At 43.8% G+C, this 26,992-nt stretch overlaps 1 protein-coding gene and 1 non-coding gene across 5 annotated transcripts in view; both read left to right on the top strand.

Annotated features, from left to right (window-relative positions):
• The first annotated feature begins 1,603 nt into the window (after positions 1 to 1,603).
• RUNX1T1 (RUNX1 partner transcriptional co-repressor 1) overlaps positions 1,604 to 26,992 on the top strand; it is a 139,151-nt gene continuing 113,762 nt past the window's right edge. The window contains exon 1 of one of the 4 annotated variants that reach the window (XM_072949447.1): positions 1,604 to 1,948. Coding sequence is in view for 1 of the 4 variants with exons in the window: in XM_072949448.1 (XP_072805549.1) it covers positions 1,921 to 1,948 (28 nt within the window). In the remaining 3 variants the exon portion in view is untranslated. Of the gene's footprint in view, positions 1,949 to 3,334; positions 3,379 to 9,653; positions 9,730 to 26,992 lie in introns of those variants that run through there. The other 3 variants (XM_072949448.1, XM_072949451.1, XM_072949452.1) reach the window with 3 other exon arrangements.
• Positions 11,173 to 11,245, top strand: TRNAG-ACC (transfer RNA glycine (anticodon ACC)). The gene has a single exon. It is a non-coding gene; the product is annotated as a tRNA-Gly (tRNA).

Genomic DNA, 26,992 nt, shown 5'->3' with positions numbered 1-26,992 from the left:
GATAGCAAAAAATTTAAAAAGCTGTAGTGCAGAAATTACTAAAGAATGTACAACTTGATAAAATTTGAGATTCAAATTAAGAGCATCGTAATATCAAATACCAAGACTTAACATTACAATTCATTAATCCATTATAATTCATTAGTCAAATGTCCCAAGGAGAGGGCAGAATGTACAATGAGTGTTTTCTGAAAATGAATTGCTAAAAATTAGTCGAGTCTGAAAAGACTTCAGAATTGGAGGCTCCAGCTGGGTTTAAAAGGATGGGGGAAGGGATTTGACTCACTATTAAATATGTGAAGCACCATTAAAAAAAATAAAACCCACGAATGTTTCATCAGTTCCCACTGCCTCAGGCCCACTCTGACTCTTGTCTTAAGTGTTTTTTTCCTTTGTAAAGATGAGATTTAGGAACATGCACACAGGACATTTTGCACTGATTTAGGCCACTTGGGAAAAAACATGGTTCAGAGCAGGATTTCAAATTGTTGCACTAAACAGAATAACATTTGCAGTCATGGCACCGTTCCACAATAATTTTAAACGATTTCATTTTACTTATCATGGCAAGCCATTATCTGATCATATTTGACCTACATATTAATATTTTCATTATTATTCAAGCCCTTTTTGCTCTGTATAAACAAATTGTCAGTCCTGTTCACTGAGAGATTATTTATTTACTCTGGAAATATCTGGAATTCTTTCACCCTATCTTTCCGCCGGGACTCTCCACCGCCGCCCCCCACACCCCGCCCCGTATTGATATTAATGTCTGGGGGAGGGGGATACAAAAACGTGAGCTAGAAAGAGGCCCCTCTTAATGGTATACTACGGAAGAAGTAGAAAAACAAAGAGAAAAAAAGAAAATGATAATTGTTTTCTCTAAGGCTATTATCTAATGCGAAAGCAAACAGTCAGCCTGGAAATCAGCTAACAGAAGGGGATTAGAGAGGAGATCTGAGAGTGGCTTGATTTCTAGCAGAGCTGTCTCTCCAGCCAGTGAGGAGACACAGGCAGGGCAGCCAGGAGCGCTCCAGATGGCCGGGGAAAGTGGTCGTCTTGGGTTACTGCAGGGCACTCGGGCCGCTGGCGAGCAGGCGGCCCGGGAAGGCATCATTAGGGAGCCAGCCCCGCGTCCAGCCCGCACGGGAGAGGGCGAGGCCAGGAGGGAGGCCGCCCGCCCGCGCGCCCTAGCGAGCCGGGCCTGCCCATTGTTAACATATACTTGACCTCCGTGACCCCTGCACGACGCAGATGTCTCCCACCTCCACCTCCCCACCCGCCCCCGCCCCGACGCGGGCCCTCCCCCCCCTGCACCTGGTAGCGGCCGCGCCGCCGCCTCCCTCCCGAGCGGCCGCGGCGCCCCGGGCGCGGGCGCGCGCCGGAGCCGGCCTGGTGCGGGCGCTGTCGGCGCACAGCGCGCGGCGCTCCTGCTCCCCGGCGGACGCCCGGCCGCCCTGCAGATAAATGCGTCGCCTTCCTCGAGAGTGAGCGAGGGCGGGCGAGGCAGACGCAGACGCCGCCTGTGACAGTGGCAATTCCCTGCGCCCCACATCACATTTGTCTGCCACAGCAGCAACAACAGAAAAGCGGAGGGTGGGAGGGAGGGAGGGAGGGAGGCGGGAGGAGCGGAGCGGAGCAGAGCTGAGCTCCGCAAGTCTTGGGTGCTGCGTGGAGGCTGCGTCTGGCTGGCGTCCCCGACCTCGGGCTCTTCGCACCGCAGCTCGTCGTGCGTAGCGCCGGGCGGCCGCAGGCGCCCCGCCGCGCGACTCCGCGGCCTGGTGGCGAGCGCGCGTGGGCCCGTGGCCGTGGACACTCTGGCCTCGAGAGGGAAGCGGCGCCCCGCCCTCGCCCCTCTGCCCCGCGGGCCGGCAGAGACGACGGGAAGTTTTATTTGCAGCTCGGAGCCGGTGGCGGATGGTGGGACTCTCCGGCCCTGTGCAGTGTAAGTGCCCGCGGGAGGGCTGGGCCGGCGGGCGGGCGGTGGGCTGCGGGGACGGGCCCCTGGCTGTTACTATTAATTACTGTTCTGATGACCGTCACCTTCATTTGGATTATTCTGCCGAGAGGCTGCCGGCTGTACTTGTCGCTGAAGTAGGGTAGAACTACGCACCAGGGCAAAGAGGAACATCGCGAGTGATTCCACTCTCCGTTGACACTGAACTTCATGGGTCAGCCAAGGATGCAGTTTCCACTCTTTGATTCCCCGCACTGTCGGTTTACAACAATTTTCTTTCCATGATTACGATATCTGAGCAGGAAGATGATGCGTGTTTTCCACCCCGGCCAAACAGCTGGGCAAGGTACCTACCGTGTTTGGCAGGTGGCCCTAAACCCTCATCGTTGGTTTTGTGTGTGTGTTTTTTAATCTGGAAAGGAAAGGCTCGTTTCGATAGTGGAAAACAGCTCTAGGAGCAGGAGAGGCGGAATCTCAACTTTGAGACCCGGCTGCGCCTGGGGTCGGGGTCCTCTTAGTGGCGCCCGGGCGCTTCGCGCCCCACCTGCGAACTTTGCATGTTCCTCCCGGGCAGTTGGGGTGCTCGGGTGGGAAGGTACCGGGGCGACGGGCGGCGACCCCCTGAGCGCCTGTCGGCGTCTCTCACCCGCGACGGGTCGGGGGCTTTGCTGCCCGAGGTCGGTGGGCAGCGTCGCTCTTGTCCCGACCTCCACGCGCCCGGGGCCCCGCCGCCCCGGCCCTCCGGGTGTCCCGGTCGCAGCCCGGACTCGGCTCGCATCTCTCCGGAGCAGAAAGCGAGGAGCGGAGCCTTGACCTCGGCCGCCCCCGCCCGGGGGGGAGCCCAGGCCCGGAGAATTCGTTTCGTTTTCCGGGCCTCGCCGCCCACCGCTCTCATTGCGAACCTGGAAGGACTGGCTTGGTGGGCGCCCCCGGACCCCTCTCCCAGGGCGGACTTCGGGGGCCAGGACCCCTTAAGCAAAGACGGTTAGGTTGGCACAAGGCGCGTAAATCCGTTTTTCGAAACTTTTTTTTTTTTTTTGAGAGGGGTGGCGGTAAGGGCAGTCAACCCTTGGAAGAGTTTGAGCACTGATTCCGGGAAGTAGGGTGTGAACCAAGACTGTTACTAAAAATAGCCCCAGCCTCCCCCCACCCCTCCATCCGCCCCTCCCCTCCTCCGGCTTTTCAAGTTTGAAGGATTTGGCTGGGGAGGCTTGCAGCTCTTGGTTTTCTTATTCCTCGCAAAGCGTAGTGGAGAAGGCTTGAGCATGACTGTTCTTCAAGATCGCGCTCCTCGAACCCCGGCGTGCCCAGCGTGGCTGCTGCTTCCAGAACCTACGGTGCCGCTCTCAGGAACAGCTAGCATTCCCCGCGGAGGAGCTCCTGAGCCCAGCCACAGAGCCCAGGGCGAGGGGCCGGAGGTGCGGAGAGCCGGGGAAGCCACTCCAGGCCAACTTCACGTGCTTAGTGTAACTCCAGGCCCCCTTAAATTTTAACTTCGCTTCCCTTAATTAATCTGCCCAGGGCCTTTATATAAATGGCTGTCCCCAGCTGCTGCAAATTGATTTATCCCCTGATAAAGGTTGGGTTGCTGACCAAAGCATTTTCTTTTCTACCTTCTGTGTGAACTGAAATCTGTTTTGCAGGGCCTTTTCCCTCCTCCAAGTCTCCTTTTAAACGTGTACCGGTTTGAAGTGCACTCAGTGGCTTTTATTATCGTACCCCTCCCTTTGCCTAGAACAGGAGTGGGACTGGGTCTGCGCCCAGGGAGTCCACACTCACTAGAATACAGATGGAGCGGCTTCTCTGTGATGAACGGCTGGCTGGTGCTGGGGCCTTCCTTTAGATTATTGCAGCCTTTTGCCTTGACCGTGTAACTAAGTATTATTCTGTAGTGCCCAGTTTCTCCTGTCACACGGTTCCTTAGAAAAGGTCCATAAGCACAGTTGTTCTTAAACACCCAGGCTGGGGCTATGATGGTTCTGTCAGCTGTGATGCGTACAGAGAAGCAGATTCATAATTCTGTGGATCCTTCCCCCCGTGTTCATCTTTATTGTCTAGTCTAGTTTTAACATTGTGGGGGCTTTGAGACAGCATAGATACGGCTGTCTGATTGCTTTTTCTTTTTTCTTTTCCTTTTTGTTGATTGCTATTTTTTAAGGGATGTGTGACAGTCTCACCTAGTATTAATCAGGGAATTTTTGTTTGACCCAGGATTCTTCTGCAGCCAGGATGGCTGTCGAGGAAGTTGAAGTCTCTCTTTGCTTTACTTGTACTGTATGTAGCATCTGGTATTTCTTTGGTACATACTTTCCAAAGAAAAAATTTCCAAACAAATAACCAAGGAATCAGGTTCCTTCTGGGTGCCTAAAACTGACTTTATTCTAAGATTATACTAAGAGAAGAACTTTGTATTAAAAGTCTTTGTTTACACATTAATAATTTTTCATAAACCATTTAGACTGCAATCACTTTATCTGAAAAGCTAAATATTGAACGGGAGAATTTGAGTATGTAGTTTCCCCAGTGTCCAGTTTGTACCTAATAAAGTAGAGAAAACAGTCTATTTTTTCTTAAATGTTTGGACAACTCTAAGCAGGCCAGACGTCTTTGAAATGATATTTTCCTTTGTAGACTGTAGAATACTTGCTAATAATTTGATTTTAAAATGATCCCTACAGGACCTTCCTAGTAAGATGCATTGCAAACTGCACAATTAAACTGCAAGTTGCTGGAAATAGTAGGGCAGTATGTTTTACAGCTATAGGACTGCAGGTTTGTAATATTTTTATAATTTTCCCTTTCTGAAGAAAAGGAAAATATTACTTTGGGTGCTAATATTTAATGATGAGCCCTCCCATTGAGGGTGTTAGTATAAATACTTGCAGATAAAAGAGCACTTCATAAATTGCAAAGAAGTACATGAATGTAAGGTGCCATTATCATTTATTTTATCGTAAAATAGAAGCTTAGCCAAAAAAAAAAACATCCCACCTTTTTTTCCCCCCAACATTGAAAAGGGATCACGAGAAAGAAATGCTTCCAATAGGAATGCTGGTCAGTGGTTGTCAGGTTAGGACATTCTTCACTGTCAAATCCTGTTTCTCACTTCTTTGATATGAACGTCAGCTGACAGGCACTGAATGCAAACCCTTCTTCATTGAGGTTTTATGCAGGCAACGTAGCCCTTCATAGCAGAGCAGTCTGAAAAATTGGCACCTGCAGGATTTGCATGTGAAAAAAAAATGAGTCAGTTGCATTTTGCTGGAGTCTATTACTGTAAGTTATGTAAGTTCAGTGAGAAAAGCTATTTATTTGTCGCTGTTTGGGCACTTAAAAGTTCTTTGTTTCATGGACACCTTATTTATCATATAGTGATCCGCAGACTTTGTTGATAGCAGAAGCAGGCACAACTGATCTCTGGCTTTGTAGAAGGTATTTATTATGAAATGGAGTTATTTTGAACCACGTGCTTACAGAGTGCGCTTGGATTCATAGGTCATTATTTTAAGGCACATTTAAAAAATTAACCCTTACAACTTTAAAAATCTATCAGAAGCTAAACATAACATTGGTTGAACATAAATATCCTTTGAAAACAATCTAGGATTTTGAGTTATCTATAAGAAAGAAATTAAACCTTTCATACCTCTAAATTTCAGGAAAAATGATTACCCTTACTTTGCTTGTTAAATCGTTTGTCACTGAAATGCGTTTTAAAAATATCATATTTGACCCTATTTATGCAAAATAATGAACAGATGTTAAGTCAGCTAAAACACTTTTGTGAACCCCAGAGTCTTTTCCATCAGTGAGAACATTTCATCCAGAATAAGTTATTTATTATTATCTAAAGAGACACCTTCCAACTTCACTTTTTTATAGCCATTAATATAAGAGTTCCTAAATAATGTTTAAAGAACAGTGAACATTTTATTAAAGCAAACATTAGTTCAGTTTAATGGAGGTAATTGTAAGTGATAAGACAGAGCAGGTTATCTCTGTGTTGTTTAAACAGAAGGAGCTACTTTGCACCATTTCCAGTAGCCATCTGTAGAAGAGAAGGGTTTGCACCTGTCTGTCCACACTAATTATAGATTAGGGCCAAAGAAATGAAATTCGAGGAGGTTTTCAGCTAATGAAATCCATACTGATTTTTATTGTAAATGTGTTTTATGTAAAGAGGGTGATGGTTGAGTTATGAGTGAATAAATCGCCATGTAGCTGCTAGGCACTTGGTTTTGAAGTGCAATTCTGCTGCATTAACCTTTGATATTAAAAAAAAAAAAAAGGACAAACAACTTAGACACGGATGCTGGCCTTTGTTTGGCATCCATAGCTACAATTTAGTGAGCAGCAGTGAGGTTCAGTGTGCAGTTTTAAAATGGGCTTTTAAAGCAGCTTCATTGTGAAGAATATTCTAATATTTTGAAATTTAGATGAAGGCGAAGGTAGATTTTGTTTTAACTTATGCATATACAACATTAGAAAATGAGAAAGCTTTGTTTTTTTTGCATTTCAGTTTCACATACATGCAAAATGGAAGCAAAATGACTGAGGAATGCATTCTGCAATAAAAGGTCACATGAATGTCTACCACATCTGTTTATAGTAATTATGAACATAATTAACATAAGAATTACAAATGAAATAATGACAGGCTGAGCAATGAGATATTGTGCCATAATGGTCATATGTTGGAATTCTCACATTATAGCACACTAGAATTCACAGACTCAAAGAAAGAAAGAAAATGCTAGATTTTTATCTGAATTAATGCTTCTAAACTTATCTGCCTGAGGCAGACGGACTTCTCGCTTTTATAGGAAGGTAACCTATTATTAAGAAAAGAACTAGTCGAAATTAAGATTTTTAGTCTCCAGCCTGGACTTTTAAGACAGCTGTGATTATAGAAACCACTTTCCATTGCACACTTATTCTGTGATTATATTTCTTGATTATTATATTGCTTTTTTTTTTAATTGAAAGCTTTGCAGCAAAGTGTTTGCTTTGGAAGAGAGTCATGGATTCTTCCCGTTTGAGACTTGGTTGATCTTTTCTATAACTGTGAGCCAAAAGTCAATGAACAAACAAGGTAGTAATAGAAATACTGTGCCTTTACAAAATAAGAACATTGGTAGATTAGCTTTTGCCCAGTTTTCTTCATGCCTTCAGTGTTTGGATGCTTCTTAAAGAAAAATGTAAGCCTCTTCTGGGTTTGAAAGTAGTAGGGCTTTTTTTTTTTTTCTAAGAGCACGTAATGGAAAAATCAGTTGGCATTTGTAAGTTGTATTTTTTACTTTCAGGGTTGCGTTGGATTTACGAGCGTTTGCATGTAGTCTGTGTCCAAATTGATCGAACTAAGACATAATCAAGGGGGGAAGTATGTGTGGTTGCATCTGGTTTCTCTGAATGCATTTTTCTGTAACAGCTAGAGGAAAGGTGAAAGGTGACCATTTATGAGAGCTAAAATGATACTCTAGAAATCGGTAATTAAATATGAAACATGTAAAAATGACAGATTTTCACCCATTTGGAGCTCGCTCGATTTTGTAACATACCCTGGCAAATGGTTTATTTCCTGTTCCTTGCACCCTTCTCTAACTATGGAACCAGGTCACTTTTTGAAGATTTATGGGGAAAATATTACCTTGTTCTCGTCTCAGTGATACCACGATGCTTTCCACATTATCGGATTACTGGAGGATTGTGGCAGACTCCTTTTTATCTGACATTCATTGCATGACAAGATTTTTCACACGTGCCCTTCCCCCACCCCTGCCCAGCTCCTTTCCCTTTGCCTCAGCCATCACATTTCCCTTAACTCTTTTCTTGGGGTGGGAGCATGGGGGCCGGGAAGCCCCACTGCCCTTTTAACGTTTTCGACCGAGTGAGTTGGAGGGGGAGTGCTTGATTACACAGTGCCTCGCCCATTTTCTGAAGGGCTTCTTCAAATTTATCTCTTCAGAGAGATGGCTGGCTGCTAGTTCTCTTGTTCATCTATGTTTTCCTCAACACTCCAGCCTTATTTTCCCTGCCTCCCAATCATTTTGTCTCTTTATGTTGAGACTCTGTGCATAAACTATCTTAACAACCTCAAGTTCCCTTGCAGCTGGGGCTACAATGTATGTCATGGACAGTTACGCAGTTCCTTGGCCACTTCTTTCTGCACTCACTCCTCATACTGCAGTCAGAGCTTCTTAACCAAGCTTCGGTGCCTTGAGATACAATCCAACCAAACACTCCTCCCCCCAATAAAATAACCTTCTTTGCTGCATTATCTGCAGTCCATTAAGGATCTGATCAGATGTTCATGTTGTCTGATGGGGGTATTTAAATGCAGAAAGGGGCTCCCGCGAGACTGCTCAGGTGTATCTCCCTCCAGACCCTGATGGGGTGGAGGGTGAACTCCGGGCTGACAGACAGCGGTAGCTCCCTGCTTGTTCTCTGATTGAGTCTTGGGCTCTGGGTGGGTGAAGAGCTGTGAGGCAGCTCAAGCCGAGATTGATCGCCTCAATTTCAAATTCCCACCTCCAGGATAGACTCTCCGATGTGCACGTGAGGAGCCCTGTACCCCACCACAATTTCTGGAGGTGGAGCAGGTGTCTGAGAGTCACCTGTGGCTACCAATCACAAGTGCTCCTTCTTCTCACAGTGATGCTCACTGCACAAGTCTTCCACTGGGACACGTGGAAGCCCAGAGAAGAGCAGCTGTGTTGTATCTGCCTGTGCGTGTGGGGGTGTGGGCAGAGGGCTGGAATTCAGGAGGATCCGGGTCAGCCAAGGAAGGGCCCAGAGCTCCCACTTGAGGTTGGTCTAGAAGGAGGTGTAACTGCTGTGAGGACCCACTGGGTTTGTTTTGCAAATTGGTGGCTATTTGGATGGAGGTGAGAGGGTGGATGGCTCATTGTTATGCCCTGCCTAGAGAGAGCTCTCGATCCCTCTCTGACCTTGACAGACCCTCCAGAATGTTTGCAGTCTAGCCCTGGAGCTGGGAAATGCAGTTTGCTGGTCTGGCTTCCTCCCCTGCTCACTGCAGACTAGGGGATGCCAGCCCCCACCCTCGCCCCAGCGCTGACTCTCACCTTCAGCCAGCCTTGGGGTGGCTCCCCGCCTGGCCACCCCGGTTCTGGAGCCCGAGCCCCCACCGCTCCCCGCCTTTCAGATTCTCCCCTCCAGCCTGTCTCTCTCTCTCCCCCTCTCTCCCACTTTTCCTCCCGCTCCGTCTCACACGCACCCTCTGTTTATTTTCCTGCCTCCATCTGGGCCCTGCTGATACTGTAATCACCCTGATGCACGCCGGCTTCTCTCCTCTCCCTCCTGCGCTCACACACTCACTCACACACAATGTGCCATCCTGACAAGCCTTTTACTTCTGATAAGCTCCGATGTGTGTTTAATGAATACAAAGCCGCGGTCTGGGTGCCGCCTCGGCTGCGGCCGCCTCTCCTGCGCTCCTTTGCCAGAAGGTAATCTCCGTGAACGGGGAGGGGGCGGGGGCGGGGGCGGGGAGGGGTGGGGGGCGTGGGGAGGCGGCCTTTCTCCTTCCCTCTCTCCCTTTCCAAATGATTCAGAAGTCGATAAGACCAGGAGAAGTGAAGATGTAACGTGTTATCTGTCGCTCCTCTTAGCTGGCGGAGAGCATTTACATTTAAAGATTAGCGGAGGGAGGAAGAGAAGTCTGCCTTTTGTTGTGCGGGGTGAGGAGGCGGCATCAGCCGGCCTGGCCGCTATCTCCCATCACCTCTGCTATCCAGACAGGACCCGCGGAGGTGAGATTACCGGAGGGCCTTACGTTTAATTGGGTTGAGTTTGCCGTTCTGAATAGCTTTAAAGAGACTGGATAAAGGGAGGGAACAATGGAGTATTTATTGACGGGACGCCGGAGATTTTAGATGAAGAGGGGAGAGAAAAAAAGCTGCTTAACAACTTGATTAGTTTATTTTATTTTTATTTTAAGGTGAGACTGTCTCCCTTCTGGAGCAAGGAAGGGCTGTAGAACTTAGGCAGAATCTGAAGGACTGAAATACGGTTTCCCTTTCACCCTCACCTCCTGCCCTTCTCAGCATCATCTCGCTTGTTTTAACAGGAATTTCATTTTCCCCTTATTTGCAGGGTTGATAAGCCGAGCAAAAACGGTAGAGGCTTTTGGAACTGATCATTCGTATTGGGTTTTGTGTGACTTGTTCTGAACGGGTGATGAATGGATGCTAACAGTGGTGCTTGAATGAGAGAGGCAAATGAAACCTACTTTCAATATGGAATTTGTTGATTTTATAATATGGTTTCAACTTGGTCTAGAGGAGAAAAAAAGTCAAGTCTGCTAGGTAGATTTGTATTTTGGATTTGAATCACGGGATTTTGCTCTTTAGAGTTGGTTAAAAAATAATTAAAAATGTTTAATTAAGCTGTTTAATTTAAACAGTTTAATACACTCACAAGTGTATTTCAAAAATTATAGTGTCAACTCTTGAAGGTTCTTAAAATGGGTAAAAGTGGGAAAAATGATTATTTTGCTTTCTACACATAGTCAAGATACGTGTTTTCATAGGCAAATGGGATCCAGGAACTAAAAGCCTAATTAAAATTTGTTTAAAGCCAGGGGGGCTTGTTTCCTTGTTGACAGCAGCAGATCGATTGGGTAAGACAATAGAGTCCCATTATTTCACTTCCATTGACTGAACATATTGACATTTCAGGTTTGCTGTTGCCTCAGTGAGCATGATGAAACACTGAAATTCACAGACCAACTGGCCAGAGTGGCACATATATTACTGGATGTCATTTCTGCCAGAGCTTACCTTGTCAGCCAGGCAGAATGGGGATGGACAGCCTAGGATGCTTCGGAGGGGCAGAGCCCTTTTGCTGAGAGACTGACAGAGAGCATGTTGTAGGAGCATCTTTAATTTTACTTGGAATCAGGTGTGACAGGGGAGAATGTGATACACTTTTACTTAAAAACCTGAGAAGCCACTTAGCTATCAATCCTGCCTATTTTGCATATAAAAATACCCATTTTCAAGATTGACATGTACCTTCATGGAGATATTTACAGTGAGTGGTGGGTCACATCGTTTAGGTGTTCACTGGCTTGTGCTCAGGTGACATCTCTTGTTTCCCCAGCCTGGGATACTCAGACATTCAAGCGCCTGCTAAATCTGTATCTGATAAGAAAATCTGTAAGGCATCTTCAAAAATAGAGCCTGACTGTTGGGGGAGGATATAGCTCAGTGGTAGAGCTCATGCTTACCATGCACGAGGTCCTGGGTTCAATCCCCAGCACCTCCGTTAAATAAACAAACAAACAAACGAATCCCCCCCAAAACAAAAAACCAAAAACCTAAAAATGGAGCCTGACTTTGTTTGCTTTTGTTGTTGTTGTTGTTGGGTGGAATATGAAAATGGAATATGTGTATTTTACACCCCCACGTATGGAAGGACAGGAATATGTAAAAGTAAATATGTGTATTCCAAGCAGTGGCAGAGGAAATGCTAAGTATTCCTTATCTTCTTAGTGTAACCTACCTTTTTATACATTTTGCGTAGTCTTTGCACAATAGAACTAGGTATTAGGCAGACATTGAGTCAGAGAAATTGGAATCATATAAAAAGTGAAGATGGAAAAGCCCAGAAGGGACTTAGCATATTTTTAAAAAGTTTAATGAAAATGTAAAAATATGAATATGCCTCGTACCCAGCAGGTGATGCCATCAAGTAGGCAACTGATGCTCTTTGCCACGTTTAGAACACAACTAGTCCTTTATACCATTTTCATGAAAATGTTAGGTTTCTGTGTGATCAGCAGGTGCTGTTGAGATGAAAGCCATGTGTAAATTTTCAGGAGGCCAAAAGTGTCAGTTCAGAAAAGGAAAGTGATAAGAGAAAATGCAATCAGTTTTCCTATTTTCAATTTGTGCAGGATTTGAAGAGCTGTTTTGTTAAACTGCTACATCTGCTCCAATATGAATATTGAACTACTTCCACTAAAAATAACAACCTATAATTTGGAAGCGACTGCAGTCTTTTGTTAATGTGAGTGGGTTATTTAAAAACAAAAAAACAAAAAAAAATAAAATAAAATAAAAAAGACAATTTTCTATTCTGACAATCTCTTGCCTAATGTGCATTTTCATTTGTTGGCACTTTTATCCTCAGCAGATAAATGGTATTATGCAATTAGGAACTCATCTTGTTTGACTATAAAAAGAGGTTTCCATAGGTGAAAATCCTGGTAATAAAAAATGGGTTTGCGTAAAACAAAATTTATTGTAAAATAACCTATTTGAATGCAGTTATTAAAAATGAGATAGTTACTCCTTATTCTCTAATACTACAATTTTTAACATGGTGCTGACTGTTGTAACAAAGTTAACGCTATTCCATTGCATACTGGGCATTCTGTGATTTATTTCACCTTTAATATACCTGCAAATGTAAGTTTAAACTAATCGGGGATATTTTACCTAACAGGGCTTTCAGAATAATTTTTTTCATGCTTAAATAAAATGATTAAATTATGCTTGAGTGCCTCCATACAAAAGCTTTAGCTTCTATAGTAGTGCTAATCAAGTAAGTTTTATGGCCAAGGAAAGCACCACGTTAGAGAAAAATTGGATGCATTTTGCTAGTGACATTTCTAGGAAAGACATGCTTTAAAAAAAAATCATCCAGTATTAACTAAAAATTCTAACATGTCTTAAGTAATCATAATAAAAATAATACTTCATTCCTGCAAAAAGAAAATCAATGGCTATGCTATCCATGTAAAGCTGGACATAGAGAATAACAGTAGAAGAAAGACTGGTGAAGTGTGGATCTGGTCCAGTGTGGGCTCCATCCCCAGTCACGGCTGGGTGGACTTGTGAATGTAGTAGTTTGTCCAGGGTGAGACGGGCTCGCGGCTGAGGGTCAGTTATGGGCTATGTAGCTTGTAGCTTCACACTTGAATTGCCAGGCACACTCTTCACGGATAAACCTAGAGGACTTGTCCAGGATGGATAAAAGGGAAGAGAGGTACTGTAACACATCTGCATCTTTGATGTTAACAAATGCGCTGTTCCTTCTGAGACACCAACTCCAAAGAAGAGGTGGTTTGAAGAACAGCATTGATTACATATACTTGTGATTACATGTGTGTAACCAACTAAAGAATAATGCTTATGAGGAATGTAATTTCTAATTTGAAGCCAAATTGTGGCATGTTGTGCTGGCATGTCTTTCAGGGGTCTGGGTATATTCCCTGGTGGGCATGTTCCCTGGTGTATCACCAAGCACTTTGCCACTCTCAAGAAATGACACTGAATAAGAAATGCGTTTCACAGACAAAGCCCCATCATTTGGTATGGGACCTAGTGAGCTGTTTTGGGGCTGAAGCTACAATCCATGTCGAAGTCTCAGCACCTTATGTGGTATCAACAGGGAAGAGCTTTTTGTAACTATTTTCATAATGTTCATATTTATCAAGTGACACCTAGACTTTTACATCAGAACCACCAATCAAATGATGCCCCATGGTTGAGGTTTAAGGTATGAGACCTTCTTGTTGGAGAGAGTTTAAATCCATCAATATTGTTTAGAACCACTGCTGTTTTCAATGACAGTAAGAGACCTCCTTAAGATATTCCTGCTTTGATAGTTCTCATTGAGATGATCTGTATAATGTAAGTCCAGAAGCAGGTGTGTTTTTGTGGGCTTCTTATTGGTCAGGATCCCCAAGACAAATCGTTATTTGGTGAATTGAGCCTTTAGAATGCAGATCTTGTTGCATATGGAGGGCACAGATGTCAAGTTTTCCCATTGTTTGTCCCACACTTTCAGCACCTCCAAGTGCCTTACGGGATGTGATTGACTGGATTCCTTAATCTTAACACCTGGGGCCCAGACAGCTTCTGAGTGTGCTCTGGGCATTCGGAGCTGCCACCTCATTGCTGGTCTCGGGAGAGAGCGGGGGAATTGATAGATAACCTTCCTGTATATTGTCATCACTGATTTTAAGTAAATGATTGACCAGCATTTTGCTTTCTTCATTTCAGAGTTCTACCCTATCACTCTAAGACTCTGGCCATAGCTCTTCTAATGGTTTTTGACCTTTTGTTTCAATTTAGAAAACTGAGGTTTCCTTGTGTCCCCTAAATTCATTACCTACTCCATTCCCAAGTTCTAAAATTAGAGCCTTAGCCTCCGAGTACCTGGCTTCACGTGCTCCTTAGCAGTCAGGAGCTGCGTGTCCACCGTTTTCCTTATAAGTGCCTTTGCCCCCGGCCTAGGCATCAGAGTTGGCCACTAGCCAACAGATACCCTTGGATGTGCCCAAATGTGTGCCAGTCTGTATCCCTCAGTACCTCCTAAGCCAGGCGGCTCCATTTCTAAATGCTGTTCCCTCGTCAGAGTCCCACCTCCTTACAGTACACGGAGGCCTTGACCCATCAGTCTGTTCCCTCTGTCGGTCTCATCCACTACTCCAGAGCCGTCTCCTGCCCATTGTCCTTAGTCCCCGAGGCATGTCCCACCTTAGTCTATTTGATCATTCTATATCTTGACCTCAGTGTCTGCCCAGTTGGCTAGGTCCAAGTTCCTGGTCACTTCTAAGAGGAGAGGGATTCTGCGCCATCTTGAGTCCATAGCTGGTCATGTGGTGTAAAGTAGTCCGTATTATAAGCAAAAGGCTCTGGTGTGTGTGCATTCCCTTGGCTAACAGACAAACTGAGGTCCCCTCTCCAGTTCAGTCGCTGACTTGCTGGGTGGCATGGGGTGCACCCCAGCCCTCGGGTGATTCTTCAGGAGTGAAATGATGGGCGGACGCATCAGTCATCTGGCTTCGCATCTCTTATATGTATGAGTCTATATATGATATTGGGAGTAGGTTTTCAAAAATTTCCCATGGTTAGGAGAATGAAAAAAGATTATTGATATTTTTAATTCTGAGCTGGGAGCACTACTAACCTCCATGTAATTGGGAAATGGAATTAGGGCAGAATATTATTATCTTCCCTCTGTTCTTCATTGTGAAGAAGTGTTATAGGGACTCATTTTGTCCGTAGCCTTCCTGGACCTTAGATGATTGTCTGAAATTTTTGTTGTTCCCGTGCCTTTTTCAGAGGAGGAAATGATGGAGGAAAGAATCTGTTTATGCAGTGAGAAGGAACTAAAGAGTTTAGGTTTTGCTCATGAAAATAGGCTTTATGCTTGACTCTCAGAGTTGCCGGGCAAGGTGAACTTGGTGCCTGGGGGCAGGAGTGACGGGCTATAGGCCGAGCATGGTGGTGGCTAGTGGTGCTTACCAGGCTTGGGCTGTGCCCCACAGTCTTCAGGTTTGGACCTGAGTCACTTGGAAAAGTAGGAAATAACCTCTTTAAACCATTTTTGAAGAGAGCCTGGTTAGTAATAATTTATTTAAATCAACAGGGGCATGTTATCATTTGGCTAGGAATCAGATATTAAGTAAAAAAAAACTGTCAGTTGGCTGAAGGGGACAGTCTGCTGTTGCTTCTAAAAACAGTTAAAAGCCCAGTTATTACTAACAACACTTAGATGCGGGTACTCTTCCCTAGTTTTTACATATATAGCCATTATTAAGAGTTTAGTCCTGATTTGTGAAATTATTGGTAACGAACTCGAGCTGGATTTCTTTGGAACTTAGGAACTACTGTACTTTTGTACTTCTGATGTTATCAAGGCAAGCGTTTTGTCATCATCCAAGGTGGCAGCAGGAACTTCTACCATTGACTAGGAATATCTGCAATTGGCAAGGCACAGAATTTACATGATTTTCTTCTGTCATTAGAAGTGGAAACCACAGGAATCACTGTTGCTTCCCAGGTTGAAGAAAGTTTTTGCATTGGCTTTCAGTGGGAGGCCAAATGCAAGTTCTTTGCCATGGAGATGATTGTCTTAAAAGGATAGATGCAGTGAACTCTTAGTTGGTACCCGACTTGGGTGAATTGAATATTACATCAGAGAAAGAGTAGAGAAATTATGAACATGAATGTAATGGCAGTTTGCCTCAGGAAGCTCAGGAGCTGGGGGCGGGGGGCACTGATAATTTGAGAGGAAACACTGCCAGAGCAGTGATGAGCTAGCTGTGGCCAGATCTTGTGGGGCACCAGAAGAGAAGAGTGGCTGAGAGAAGTTAGAGTGTTGGGGACGTCCCTTCCTCTAGGCCTTTTGGGGAGGGCTCCTGGTGACACTCAGGTGGGAGATCAGAGAGAGATTAGGAGATTAGATAGATTATGATACCTGCAAGGCTTGGCAGAGAGTTGTGCCAGGGAGCTGGCACCGTAGTGTGGCAGAGAGTATTTCAAATGCACATCCAGCTTGGCAAACAGAACGTCAGAAATTGGGAAGTCATCTCCCAGGGAACATGGTAAGCGTGGTGCAAGTTGTGCTTTAAATACCAAGTCTCAGGAGGTCAATTGATCTGTTTTGTTCAAACTGGGAGTAGTGTACTCCTGCCCCAACCTCAAGATACAGGAGGCTGTGAGCAGTAGGACAGGTCGTGAAAGACGGCTGGTTTATTTCTGAGTCTGTGCATATGTTATGTACACAGTGATGAGCAAACACAGCTGGGGAGAAGAGCAGACGATCTGGGGACTGGAACCATGGTGTTTGTCAGGCTGACATAGTAGTCCTTCTTCCCCGTGAAAGTGTTCTTTTTAAGTGAAGTTAGGATTCTGAAACTTCTATCACGTGTCATGCAAGCATTCTTTATTGCCTAACCCCTTTGCCTACCTGTCACACGTTTTCATTCTCATCTCTAGCTAGATTTGTTTGGAAATGAGATCCACGTTTGACCTCTGATGGGAAACAAATGTGGACAATGAATTTGAAGCCTTTTGTTTAAGTAAAGTTAGGTAGGTGCGTTCAGGTCTAAATGGAAAGTAAGTGAGATCAGTCTTCATTGACTTGTCCAAGTCAAGCTTGGAGTTGGCTGGAGAAGGTTGGTATGAAACATCAGAGGAAAATATAAATGGAGAGTAATAAAATGAGCACCCATTAAACCTAATTTGACTATTTTGAAAGACAGGCATATGTTCTTTGGCTAGCTCTGGTAATGAGACCTTTTAGAATATCTGAAGGAAAGATTTTTGCCCTTGACTGTAAATCTATAGTAAGTTAATAAGTATGTGATGAGTGCCTCCTCTGTGTAAAAGCAGTGTGTTAGATGGAGGCACAGAACAGTCAGTAGGCTCAGGAGGCCAAACCTACTCAGGACAAATGAAATAGCTACAAAAGATGAAGACGCCTGATTACTTACCAGTTAAACGGTACAGTAACTGTGGTTTTAGAGGCAGAGCAAGTGGGAATTTCAGCTTGCCTTAAGGCAGGTAGGATATCTCAAAGCAACACTATTGTAATGAGGTTGTGAGCAGTTACAAAGTAGGACTGGGCGAAGCGCAGAAGCCCAGAGATGGAAAGACCTTTGGAAAAGTGGTAGGATGGGAGGGTAGCAGTAGAGAGAGAATCCACAAATGTGGATAGAGCAGAAGGACCTTTGGGTGATTATTGAGAAATAAGCAGAAAGATCATAATTGCCTGAACTATCAGGAATTGTAACTTCATCTTTACCTTCTGAGAAGCCAGAAGTTTTAACAGCTGTGTCCCGTGGGAGCCCTCAGGGCTGAGAAGTGGCATGGAGGGTGCCCAGATTGGGTCTAGGCCTTTTCATTCATGCTCTCAGCACTGTGAAACCAGAATAGTTTTGATTTTTACAACAAATTGCTTTCTATATTAGATTTTCTACTTGGACTTCTTGTGAACAAAGGATGCCATGGTGAAATAAATCTTAATAAACCAAAGTTAAAAAAAAAATTTGTGCCAGGCAGCAGGAAACCAGGGACCCCATTGAAGTGGTGTTTTTAGAAGAGTTGGTCTGATCGTGGTGGGCTGGATGGATTGGGATGGGGGAAGACTGAGGCCAGGAAGGGAACTTGTTTTGTAGCAGCTTCGATGTTGGATATTGTAAGAAGGAAAGCCAGAATTGAGTTTTTGGGACAAGAAGGAAGAGGCAGGTGCCAGAGATATCGCAGAGGGAAAATACTTAGAACTTGGATATGGCGGGGTTTAGAGAGAGTGCAGAGTTGACAGCTCAGATGAGGCGTCCATTGAATCACTCACCAGAATTTGAGCGCTGCTTCCATGTTTAAGGGGCAGCTTCCCTACCCCTTGTAGACTCAGAGAGTCACGGGCTCCAGAAAGGAGCCTCAGAACCCGATTGTGTATCCGCGCTCCAGGGACTCTCGGGGTCCAGCTACTTCTGGGACATGTCAGTGGGGATGTCTCCTGGTGGGTTTCCCTCCAGAGTGAATGGTTGCATGGAGGACTGATTGCTGATCTCTCTGGGGCCTGGTGCCCTCCTGTGCTTTGGCTCCTTGCGTGAATTTCAAACTGTTTTGAGTTTTCTCTCATCTCGCAGGTAGCTTTGGGCCACATGAGAGAATAAAAAGTGGTCAGGTGGGCTGAGTCTGGACCCTCAACTTTCTACCAGAGCAGCCTAACTGTTTTACACATGTTTTGAACATTGGACTTTTGTTTGGAAGATGATTTATAAAACTTCTTTCAATTCAATTAAAATATTATGTAGAGAAGAGAAGACGGGGACCGGGGGTAAGGGGTCCGGAGGAGTTGATGGGCGGCAGGGGCAGGGCGCATACACCAGTGTGACCCAGATGCTCGGCTCACTACTCTTCCTGGGTGGGGAGCAGAGAGCTTTCAGAGGGCCTCTGAACCCACCACGTTCACTCATTCTGTCCCCCAGGCATGGTCTTCAGACCAAATACTTTTTCACACAGTGACATTTTTTCAAATATCCTTTAAACTAAATGAACAAAAAATGCATTAAAATAAAAAAACAAAACCAAAAAGAAAAATAATGCATTAAAGTAACACTGAAATTAATAGAAACTTGTCTCCATGTACTTTACAACCAGCAGACTGTAAACAGAATACTGTCATGTGTGGAATCACAATTTTTTGTTTTAAAATAGAAGCCTCATGTTAGAACACATAGGTACCCCTTTTATATGGTAAGGGGCAGTATTCAGTTCTTCTGATTAAATTGTTCGCCGTTAATTATCTCCCCTATTTAAGGGATTTTAGTTCTTGGAAGAAGCAGCACAGTCTACGGGTATGAGGACCTCAGGGTGTGGGGCATCAGGATAGCATTATTTCAGAGGTTTCACCGTGTTTTGTTTAGTATTGTTTAATTTGAAAACACACTGGCAATCCTTTTTCACTCTTTAAATTTTAACCAGATTTGGAATTTGTGGGTAAAATCTGTCAGAACTGAAGTTTTTTCAGACTTTATTCTTCTGTTGTCAATTGTACTTGATAAAAATGAACCGTAGGCAGGAAAAGGACCCTTAGCAGAAAAGCCAGTCCATAGTTTTAAAAAGAATGAGCTCAACTTATATGTGTTGATCCAGAATCATGCCTGAGATAGATTGTGAGAAAAAAAAAAAAGTGGGAGCAGAGCAATGCATAAAGTGTGCCACGTTTGTGCAGAAATGCATAGACTTCTGCGTGTGGAAGAGGTGTGTCTGAGAGTCTGATAGTCCTAGTTGCTTCGTGGGAGGAAGGTGGGGAGCAGGCAGTGGTGGTTGGAAGAATTTTGGTGGCATGTCCTCTGAGTCTTTTTGCAAACCTGTTTCACTGACCTACAGAGTGAGGGGGACTGTAGCTTCAGCCTGGGATGGACTGGTTCTGGGACTCGGCCCCTCTGGGGGAAGGTAGCGCTGGTCTCTTCTCTGCCAGAAGGTGCAGAGACTCAGCTCCCAAGTGCTTTCCCCCCTGTTTAATCTGCTTCTCCTCCTCCTGTTTATCTGGAAATACTTCTCATTGGGATAATAATGGCATGACCTCGTAAGGCTGCTGTGCGAATTACATGAGACTGGTGTGAAACACAGTATCGTTTCATGGAGTCTCGCTGATTCTTAGCATCTGCCTTGACCACTCTTGACCTGTCCATCGCTCTCTCCTGGAAGGTTCCTTCTCAGTCACATTCATTCAGTAAATACTTAATGTAGAGTCTGGTCCTATTGAATGCCTGGGAACACAGAGGTGTGTAAGTCAGAAAGCTAGACCTTTCTCACCTCAGCCTTAATTAAGACCTTTTTTTTCTGGGACCCCACTTTGTCCTCTTCTGAGTTTCTTGTGAAACTTTATCCTCTGAAGTTTTCATGACCTCTCCTCCTCAAAGATAGAATTTATCACATCTAACCTTTTGCTACTACCCATGTGATTCAGACTTCTCTGCTAGTTTGTAAGGTTCTTGAAGGTAGGAGTCTGGAACAGTTGGGGTACTTTTTGATGCTGTATTAAATATTTTTTGAAAGCTCATGCCTTGAACTCAAGTTATTTACTTAATACTGTCCTGAAATATCTCATTGCTAAGACCAAAACGAAATTTTTGGATGCAAGAGCATGTTGTTTCTTTCCCAGTCCCTTTCCACCTTGATCCTTTTTTATTGTGTTCTCCCAACCTAGAATGTACAATTTATTGCCTCTATATTTTAGCTTTAAGTTTCAGCAACCAAAAAAAAAGGGCAAACAAAAACCCCTCTGTGCAGGATCAGCCCTGGGCAAACTGAAGTGGTTAAGTCCCTTGCGTATTCATCGATGTACATCTTAATCTGTTTGTTTGGGTTTTTTTTAACTCTGAAGCTCACAAGTGTGCTTTTGGTAAAGGATGAGCTCCTTGGCTCCTTGAAACTGTAAGCAAAATATTGTGTCTATGGACATATTTATGAGCTGAAATGCCCCTTTCATCAAGGACTACCCAACAAGGCTAAAAACGTTCTTCATGGCTCCCAGCTTTCCCTCTCTCCTGCCCGCAGGTGATCCCTTAGGTACCAGGGGCTCTTGTCCCTCCTTTGCTGCCAGGTCTGTGTTCTGGGCAGACCCCGAGGCTGAGCACTTCTCTCTAGTCCTCTTCCCCAGACTCCCTCCCACTCCCTCCCCCTCAATGAGTCTTGTCTTTTCTCTGACGTTGTATGGGATTCCAACTTCTCTGCTGCTTGATGAATCAGCCTTAATGATAGGAATGGTGCTGCATACTATGACAGGTCCATCTCACCTCAAGATTCTGGTACCTAGAATGACCAAATGGGTGAAGAAAATCTCACTGTCTTTGCTTCCAGGTAACATTTCCCAAGAGATGGTTTCAGGACAGCCCTTAATGCAAGTGACTGAACGATTCCAGACACATAGATGTGGGGAGGAGGCACACTGGGTGGCTTCGTGGAGTGAAGTTCACATATTTAATACTCACCTGGGAGTGAGATTATTTCTAAATCCCTCCTGGAGGCTTCCTCGCGCCCAAGGTCATCCTGCACGAGTGCTGGGCAAGGTCTGAACCCAGTTTTTCTCATCCCCAGGCTTGTCTGTTCCAGGGCTCACTGCTGCTCTCCTGCAAGTCCTCAAACGCCACCGTCTAGGAACTTTCCCCGTGAGCGGGGCCAGCCACACAGACGGGAAGTGGGAATTATTTAAAGTTAAAGTGGAAATTTATCAAGACTTCTCACTGCACTTAGAAAAGTTGCTGTTTAGAGTCAAAAAAGAGAGAAAAAAAAAAGAAAACCCCACAGCTTTACCAGTTTCTGAGGCAGGAGAAAAGAGAAGACCAGATTTGCAGCTGGACAGTTGTAGATCTCTCTCTCTCTCTCTCTCTTTTTTTTCTTTTCTGAGACGGGCGACCATCAACCATGAATGCAGATACTTTCAAAGTCCCATTTTTCTTTCATGTGAAAGTTGCCGGCATGGAACAGATGCCTTTATTTGGAGAAACCAGTCTTTGGAAATAATTGGTTCTCTCTTTTCTTATCCCCTAGAGATGATCTTGCACAGATGAAATTAGATGAGGGGGAAAAAATTAATCACAAAACATTAGCTTGTGGTATATATATATTTTTTTCTGCTAAAATGTTCTAGGACCCGCAGCTTCCTTCCACGTACTTTGGGATTGCTGACTGATCATACTTCATTTTTATCACTAATAGTCCAGCGGTGACTTTCAGGAAAGGAAATATTTGGATTGCACGAGGTCATTTTTGAGAAAGTGACCTAATGCTTTAAATCATGATGTTAAAATAGGTTTTATACTGCCTTTCTACTCTCGACTGATAGGAACTGAAGCACATTAAATAAAGCAACACTTGCACTGGGGCCACTAAGACAGGCGCTTTGTAAGTGTTCTCTCTCCATATCATCCTGGTGAGCTGGGTGTTGTTATCCTACTGTAAAGATTTACATCTGAAACTTGGAGGTTAAGTGACTTGTTCAGGGTCAGACACCTGATAAGTGTGAGACCTGAGATTCCAGTCCAGCCCGAGCATGCGTGCAGTAGGCTTCTGGTGGGTCAGTGTAGGTAACGTACAGTCATTTTAGGAGATTTTATTTTATTGAAGATTAAATTACATCTGTAACAGAGGAGCTATTTTAGGGCTGCCTACTATCTTAAATAGCCTGGTTTGTTAACTTAGTGATCATCCTGCATTGTCAGTTCCCCACACCGCATACCCACACCCCTCCCCATTACTGCATTGAAAATGACCCATATTTCCATTTTCTGGAAATAATATTTAACATCTAGGCATATTTACTTTGTAAAAGTGAATTACATATTGGTTACCCGCCTTCTGTTTAATGGACTCTTTTTAAATGATATTTGAAGGATTTTAAAATAATGCTTTATCACAATAAAAGAAAGAGGCTTGAAGAAGGACTAGATAGTATTCGATGATCATTTATTCCTTTTTTCGCTTAGCCAGAATTGAGTGAGCACCTTCTGTGAGCCAGGCCCTGGGTATGAAGACTGTTGAATAAACACGGCCCTTTCCCTGTGGCCCTTGCAACAAAAATGCATATATTGTATCGAGATAAAGTCTGAACACAAAAAGAGAATAATAAGATGGGGTCTCTTTCTGGAACAGAAAATGCAACTGGTGAACTCAATTGGGAGATAATTCTGTGCATAAAAGCCAGCGCAGTGCATTTGCACCTTACAGACTGTGTGGACTTCTGCTGCTGCTCATAACTGTGGTGCCCTCCTGCTTATTTTTGGGAGGAAGGACTGGCAGGCTTCACAGCCCTGGATGCCCCGGGTGGTCCCCGTACTGTGTGTGTACAGTGCTGGTGAGAATGGGGCTCCTGTGAGCAAGATCGGGAAGGTAAAGCTTGCCCCGCCTGACGTAAACCACAAATGCAATTACAATTTAAAGAAGAGAGAATAATGGGCCCCAGGAGTGGAAAGCGAAAGGTTTGTGAAGGCCAGGGGGATTGAAGCGAGACTTTGTAGCATTTTGTTAGGTGGAAACTTTTAGGTACCAAGTATATTTCTAAGTTTGGAGGATAGGGTAGTTTGCAAAGCAGACCAGACCCCTGCTCTCGGAGAGCTTACAGTTTAGGGGTGGAGAGCAGCCGTGGAGATGCTCGTAACATTGTTCCCCATAGTGTTAGATGCAACGGAGACAATTAAAAAATAACGTCAGAGTGTTGGGAGGGGCTGCTGCTGGTGGTGGTGGTGGTGGTGAGACTTTGTCTTGGACAGGAGGGAGAACCATCTCCGAGGAGGTGACGTTGAATGAAACCTGAATGTTGAGAATGGGCTGGCCATCCAGCAGTCTGGGAAGAGTTCGTGGACAAAGCCTCAGTGGTGGGATGATGCGTCTGTGGGAGTCTATCCATGGAAGAGCACCACCCGCTGAGGGCAGGGACGGAGCTGAAAGGTGCAGGTTCGCGCCAAATCAGGGAGGGCTGAATGTCAGACTAAGGCAGGGGTGAGGGCTGTGTGTTTCTAGGCATAGATCAAGGGTGTGTAATTAGGAGAGAGAAGGAGAATCTGGGTGAATAAATGTCATAGAAGTTTGAGGAAGGTTGTGTAACTGGCGCCTTGAAGTTTAGTTCCTGTGACCCATTCCGAGGGACACCTGAATGCCATAATGCCCCAGTCAGTTCCTGTTGGAAGTTGAGTGTAGCTCTAGAGTGAGACATACCTGGTGCTCTGTTGACTATTTCAAATAAGGAGGACCCAGAGTTGTCCTACAGATAAGACCATGGAGGCCTTGACCGAGGTCAGCTACAGCCTAGCGTTACGGACTATACTTAAGGTGGGATTTTTGAAGTCAGGTATGATAGACCAGGTTCCTTTGGTGGTAATTCCCCTTGGAACCAAAAGCTAATTGTATTTTTGTAATGCAAAGGAACAATATTTCTGCTATAAAATGTTTTCTTGAAAGAGGAAAGTTAAAACTTAAGGTTTGATTCAGTCCAGGTTGATATATTAAAAAGAGAGGTGTTAAAGCCTCATGTTTTGGAATAACAAGGTATTATTTACTGAAGGAAAAATTACCCCAAATGTTGATACAATTCTCTCGAGAAATGTGTTTAGGCAGCGAAGGAATTCCTGGCAGTGATGGGGAACTGCACTTGGTCGCTTTTTGAGGTTCATCCTGCTGTGTGTAGTCTTTACATCCTATTAAAACTTTGAAAGATAAACTGATACAAGAATGACTTGCCAAAGCCAGCCACTCTTCCTTTTAAAACCTTGGTTCAGCGTACACATTGAAGCGATGGTGGGGGACGGGGGTGGAGAGTAAGATAAAAGCATTATAAATATGAGGTTAACTGAATTCAAATAGAAGGTTCTCTCAAGTTATTGCATTCTTTCGAAAATAAATACATTGCGCATATGGTTAAGATTGATCAAAAACGTATTCTGTGTGCCAGTGATTACGTTCCCATCTGTGATTAAGCTTTTCTGTCTGCATCTGGTTTTCACATTATATTTCTGTAACAAGAATCCTTTATACAGCAGAGTTCACTTTTCTGTATTTTCTATTAGCTGCAGCTTGAACCGCTGCACGGATCACAGATTGACACATGTGGTTTTCATTACTTCATACCATTGAGAAAAAGTAATATTTGTTTGGGAATGTATGTTTTCCACAATTTCCATGGTAATACAACACGGTGAGCCTTTTTAATAACACTCTTGTCGAACTACAAATTATTCGAGGCGATCTACTCTTGGTCGAGTCTAGCTTTTTAAACTTGTCTCAGTATAATGTTTCCCTCATAAGGAGGTTTTACAAATTTGAGGGCTAAGAATTAGAACAAAGCGGTGATTAAAGATAGGAGAAATTTTACTTTCAGCTAGTTGCGCATGGTACACTTCAGTGTGGAGTGAGTATCACAGATACCTGGGTGTGCATTTCCTAGTGTGTGTTACCATGACTCATTTTACTATTATTTCACATCAGAAGACCATTTATTGCCCTGGAAGTATGAAACCCAAACATAATTTTCCAAAGTCATTATTTTGAAAAATCCCAACATTAGCTCCTGGTTTTTTTTTTTTTTTTTTTTTGAGTTCTCCTGTTGATCGTTGATAGTAATGTTACATTTATGAAAACAGTTGCATGAGGAAAATTCTCACGGGTAACTTTAGGTTAACATTGTGTATTACTTGAATGTCTGTTTGTATGCGATGTTCGCATTTATGCGTTTATAAGCATGTGCATATAGAATATTTTGTATCGCACTCTTCCTGTCAGCTTTTCCCATTCACTTCAGAATACTCTGACAGAGGCACAAGTGAAGTTAAAAAGTGGAACAATATATTCTATATTGAGGGATCATGTATAATCGAAACATGTACCTTTTAGAGGAGTTTTACCCACGTGGTAATTTTATGGGCCTCAAAACTGAGACCCACTGTACCATTTTTGTTCTTAAACCCAGATGTTAGTCTGGTATTCAGCAGTCATGAGAAGGAAGAAATAGATTCCCAGAGGATTCGTTTGTGCTTGGCCACCTTCATCTGTTTAATAGAGATGGTTACACGTGGCCCACACGGGCAGCGTCTACTGTGTCAGACTCTCTGTGCCTTTTGTTAATGGTTTAGTGTTGAGGCACCAAATATTATCAGACATCATGATTGAGTATAAGAAAAGTATCCATTTTCTTCTTTCCCCCAATATGTGCTTATCCTCTGTTCCCAATGTATTTTTTTTTAACCTCAGTATGGAAACATTGGAAATACAGAATTGCTTGGAGAATTACCCATATTTCCATGTTCTGGAAATAATACTATTTAACATCTAAACGTATTTACTGCCAAGCCTCCCTCCTTGGGTGCCCCACCCCTACCCCCACCCCCCTGCCCTATTTGTGAGTTTATGTATGTGTATATATATCTGTGTATCCTGGGCATTTTTGGATTGAAATTTTTGCTTCATCATATGTTCATAAAATTTTTAGATTTCGTAACAAACTAAATGTTTTGAAGTTCTGACCGATTGGGTTTCATGATCTTTGCTGTGCTTCAAGACAGTTTGCAACTGAGAAATGCCTAGTCCTGTGTTTTTCCTGAACATTGCTGATTTAATTTTTGCCATAAAGAGCAAGAAACATGTGATTGCATGGTAGCAGAGTCATACTATGGCATATAATGGGCATTGCTTTCTTCTTGTAACAGACTGTGCTCGTTTGTATACATTGGAGTATATATATTTTCCAATTACAATTTCTAGAGGATAGTTTGATCTCTTAAAATAATAATAGCAGCAGCCTTAGTAATAACTTTTGAGATTGCTTTTATAACCTTTATTCCTTTGCATTTATAGAGTTACAACTTAATGTACAGGTGATATACATTTCATAGATTACAGGAACTCATTAGTGATACCTGTTCTATTCATAGTAATGGTAGTAGTAGTAATAGTAGGTGAGTAGTAGGCAGTAAATGTCTGAGAATGAATGCATTCTAAACCTGCCAAATCTAGCAGGAAAAATGAGAATATTTGGTTTGCTTTAAAATAAAAAAAAATGATAGAAGTTTATTTATTTGGTAAAATGATTCATCAATTGTTGTTGTTACTAATATTTTCAAACTGGTTGGTTACATAAAGATGATTAATTACTGTTACCAGTTGTTTCAGACTATTTTAGCTAACGATGGCATAGGATGAATTTCAAAACAGTGAAACAGTGTGGACACCACTCTGTTTTGAAACAGGATTTAACTTGCATGTAAAACTCCCC

Source organism: Vicugna pacos, chromosome 25 (genome assembly GCF_048564905.1).
Source record: "Vicugna pacos chromosome 25, VicPac4, whole genome shotgun sequence".
Taxonomy (NCBI): domain Eukaryota; kingdom Metazoa; phylum Chordata; class Mammalia; order Artiodactyla; family Camelidae; genus Vicugna; species Vicugna pacos.
Note: the sequence above shows the minus strand (reverse complement) of the source record. Positions and strands in the feature narration are given on the sequence as shown.